The following is a 4,694-nucleotide window of genomic DNA, read 5'->3' on the forward strand; positions in this document are numbered from 1 at the left end:
ATTCACACATATTTCGAGTGGTCAATTGGCATTTCAAACATATTGGACAAGAAAATTCATTTCCAGTCCCTGTATTAATTTATCAATTTATTTTTATATTTTTTATGGAAATAGTATTCATTCAACTTTTACGATGAAATAAACCTTACAACTTTGTTTGTAATCTAACATAATATTATAGTTCTTGATAGTGTACGAAATTAACTTACTGAGCATATCTACTAAGGTATACTTTGTACTATTCGATATTCTTTATCCATCATTAAGTCGTTAATTAAAATCAGTGGAAACACGTGATGTTTAATGCGAATAAAGATGGAATTGAAGAATAGCTTTTCTATATACAAATAATTACACATTACACATCACTAGTCGTCACTGATTTTAATAAACAACTTAATAACGGATAATGAATATCGTATAACACACGGTATACGGTAATAGATGTGCTCAGTCAGGGGCGGACTGGGTATTCGACAGGCCAGTCAGCGATTTCAATACTTAGGGCCATTTTTTACAGAAAATTAATAATCATAATAATGTCAATTTTTTTTTTATCGAATTACTATTCAATTATCATGTTTGTTTATAAGTTATCACAGTAATTTTTGATTATTAGTTATTACCTTACATAAATATGATAATATTAAAAGACTGGCTATAAATGTTTGTGATTTTACTGTAGCACGGCCTAGCCCACGAACAGACTACAAACTATCTGCTATGTAGACAGCAAATCAAGATTTAAAAGAATCACATCATACAACAAATATTTAATGCATATCTATAAATATTTTTGTCAGTATAATGATTATTCTTAAATAAATAATTGCAACAAATAAAAATAAAATATACAAGTACAATTCTGGTAATAATATATTTATTTACACTAAATTTGAAACATAACTGAACATTCTTGCAAGTATAAAAATTACCCAATAAGCATCCTTTTCATTTCAGTGGAAGTGGCACCTAATCGATCAATTATAATATCATGAGGTACATTCAAGCCACGTTCAAGGTTCATAAACATGAATGCTTCTAATTTGTCGTTAGAAAGAGTTGACCTAAGTCTAGTTTTTATAGTTTTAAGTATTGAAAAACTCTTTTCGCAACTTACTTGAGTAAAAGCTAAACTTAATATTACCTTTTATACCGTATATAATCATTGTAATTTGGTGTATGAGTCACTAATGTGTATACATATGGGAATGCACATGAAATGCACGATTTACAACGATTTTTTTCGAATAATGCACATTTTAAATCATCTTCCATATCTGTGTGGTTTTCATTTTCTTCTTTGAAAAATTCATCGTTACAATCTTGATACAGAATACTAGCATCTATATTTGCTATGGCCTCGTAATTTTGAGCAAATTCTATCAACTGACATTGAATATCTAAAACATCGACATTGGCCATGGATGCGATTTTGGACAATGATCCTTCTGGAAACATGAATCCGGGAGTTTTTAATTGTGAAAATGTTCTTGGATAAAAAAATGCAGCATTTTGAATTACATCCTCATTGATCATATACCTGAACAAGCAAAAGAAGTATGTTACTAAAAAATATTGATATATCTATAACAGTAAAAAATTAACAAAACTAATATTTTCAAAATATAATTATACTAAAACATACCTATTGCTTAATTTAGCGAGTACGTTGTTATAAAGATCTTTATAAACTTCAACTTCAAACCATTTCTTTTCATCAACTAGTTTTTCGTCTGCTATCAATTCACCTGATATTTTCTTTTTAAAACGTTTTTTTTTTTTCGTAAAAGTACTTGACCAAAATATGTTATCTGTTCCATCCATTTTTTCCAAAATCGTTTGTAAATATTCAATAAATTCAGTAGTTCTTATAAAAATAATTTCAAAATTATTAACTCCTTCGATTAATTTTTCTTTTAAATTATGCAACAGTTTATATACTTGGGTATAATTTAATTTTTTCGATTGTATGCAAGATGATGCAGTTGAACTTAAAACGAACAGTGACTGGTACACATACGCTATCATTACAGTTTCAAACTTTAATAAGTTGTTTATAATATTCAGAGCTGTATGGCTGTATGGGATGATATGACATAAAACGTAGTTTTTCAGTCAACGAAGATTTATGAGAAAGTGCTTTAAAATTCGAAGATATGTCTATCAGAAAGTTATCATCTAAGTCTGATTCCGAACTCTGTGCTACTTCATCTTCATGTAGAGAATCATTATAAACTATATCATTTCCAAAATCAACTATATTACTTTTATCAAATTCAATTGATGAAGGAATGGAAGGCTGTATATTAACGTTAAGATCTTATAAAAATTCATTAATTGAGCATTTCATCTTTTGGGATATTAATTATGTTAGTAACTGAATAACTATAGTTATCATATTTTTTTATAATATAACTGAACGATGGTTAAGAAATTGATGGTTACATATTTATTAATGAATTTTGTGTTGATTCATTATTAGTAATTGATGTTACTGTGTCAAAATGCAATGCAACTTCAATAGATGGCCGCGTGCTAGGTATAAATCTAAAATTTAATTTTTGTTAATTTTTGTCGTGAGCAATAGCTTTTAATTTTTCTTTATCAGTTTCTTTTTTTCTTGCCTATCTAGAACTACGTTTTAATTTCACAGGGTATTCATTACTATCGTCATCACCACTACGCTTGTTATTTTTAATTGAAGATATGTTACTCATCTAAATTCCAAACAGTATTGAATGAATATATTTAAATAAAAAATTAAAACAATTTAACCCATCATTGTACTAATACTTAAATAAATTATTGATGGTAATATAAAAGACTAGAGTAAAATACCGTTTCCGCTAAAAATCACATTTTTAATACAATGATATACCACTGAATTCAAATTGAACACAATATACATTATAGCAATGTTTAGAAGGTTCCATAAAACAGTGAACGCGTTCATGGTTAGTTCACGTAAAATTAAACGCGTTCTTTCAAACAATGCATAATAATATTTATAGTCACCCACTTGACATTATATACAGTAAAACGTTACTCACTTGCGACTAGCCCGCATTTTAATATATAAAATAATAATTAGTAATAAAATATTACAATTTACAAATTATAAATTTTATACTAAGATGAATTCAGTTTTTAAATTGTTTGATATTATTCAACAAAATCCAATAATGGTGACTTAAGTCTAAAGAAATTAAGCAAAGAAAAAAATTAACATTTATTTTATATTTTTCAGTTTTTATAGTCTATAACTAGCAATATAATTTTAGTTGTCTCGTAGTTATTAAGTTTTTACGCCGGGCCCCATGCATGACCGTAATACGTTTAGTAAATATTATGTCGCATGAATTCAATTATTTAGAGAAATTAATTTTATTTCTGTTTTTTGTATAATATGTAATGACTTGGTACGAATTAGTTATGAATTATGATTAATGTTTAGACTTATTGTATACCTACATACTAATATGAAGAAAAAACGATGTCGTCCAGTTTATATACCTTTTAAAATAATCAATGACATTGCCAAACTATAACGACAATTCAAATCAACTACTATGTAAAATATGTGCTGCGCGACGCAGGTATAAAAATAACTCGTAAGCCGGTATACTGATTTAATCGGAACGATACGAAAATAGAATAAGCCGATAAAAAAAAACAAATTAATGTGAATTCATTTTCAAAAACATTGTGTATTATTATCCAGCGTTTAGAATTCGTCTTATTATTATTATTTTTATTATAAGATACATTTTTGTCTGATTTTATATTTTATTTTTATAAATAATGCAGGGCAAAATTATATATTATGGCCGACAGGCCAGTCCGCTCCTATGCTCAGTAATTTAATTTTGTAACACATCAAGAATCATAATATTATATTAAATTACAAACAATATAAACAAGGTTTATTCTATTGTTTATTTTGAATGAATACTATTTTCGTAGTAGTAAAAGTAGATCACTTGATTATCTCATTTAAATAAATCGTAACTCGACGTTTATCTTAATAACATTATTACATAATAATTAAATATTTCCTTTACTGTGTAAAAGATCGAACTTATTAAACATCGTATGACCGATAGTTTTTAATTTGTTAAACATTTTTATTGATATTGTTGATTGTTTAAACTGTATAAAACGAAAATATAATATTGTATATAAGTGTGTTGAAATATTGTTTTATAGGTACATTTTTATAGACAGATTTTGAAATATTTATTTATTTATAGGCTAAATGTCCTATCTTAATAATAGACGGAGACGAAACGTCCGTGGACTGGTTTTTTTGACGGAGTCGAAATGGCATGGGCGAAACGTCCGCAATTCCTAATGTTTATCTTCCTATATTAATTTCTCGTTCCTAAATTGTTGTTATTATTATTATTTATTATTATAGGCAAATTCTCTAACAACTAAGCAGACTAGAAAAATTAATTTTTTTTTTTTACCTTAGTCAAAAAAACTAATGTCAACCAGACTTAAATATACCGAGATCAATGCAAATAGTAGACAAAATGATAATGATAAGATTAAATATATATAAATTTGCTGAACCATTCCCTCCCTCATAAATAGTTCCTGGCTACGCCACTGTACCAAATCATATTATCAAATTTATTTCCGAAATTGGAGAAGAATGTCAATTAATGTTTAAAATCATTGTTTTCATT

General features: G+C 27.0%; 1 protein-coding gene across 1 annotated transcript; it reads right to left on the reverse strand.

Annotated features, from left to right (window-relative positions):
- Window positions 1-950: 950 nt before the first annotated feature.
- On the reverse strand, window positions 951-2,100 carry LOC112679612. The gene is made up of 2 exons (XM_025549486.1): window positions 1,649-2,100; window positions 951-1,543 (listed from the first exon to the last, which is right to left on the reverse strand). Exons 1-2 carry the CDS (start codon window positions 2,029-2,031, stop codon window positions 1,144-1,146), a joined length of 783 nt encoding a protein of 260 aa, XP_025405271.1. The 5' UTR covers window positions 2,032-2,100; the 3' UTR covers window positions 951-1,143.
- Window positions 2,101-4,694: the final 2,594 nt, after the last annotated feature.

Source organism: Sipha flava, unplaced genomic scaffold, assembly GCF_003268045.1.
Source record: "Sipha flava isolate LNK unplaced genomic scaffold, YSA_version1 16564_pilon_pilon, whole genome shotgun sequence".
Classification (NCBI taxonomy): domain Eukaryota; kingdom Metazoa; phylum Arthropoda; class Insecta; order Hemiptera; family Aphididae; genus Sipha; species Sipha flava.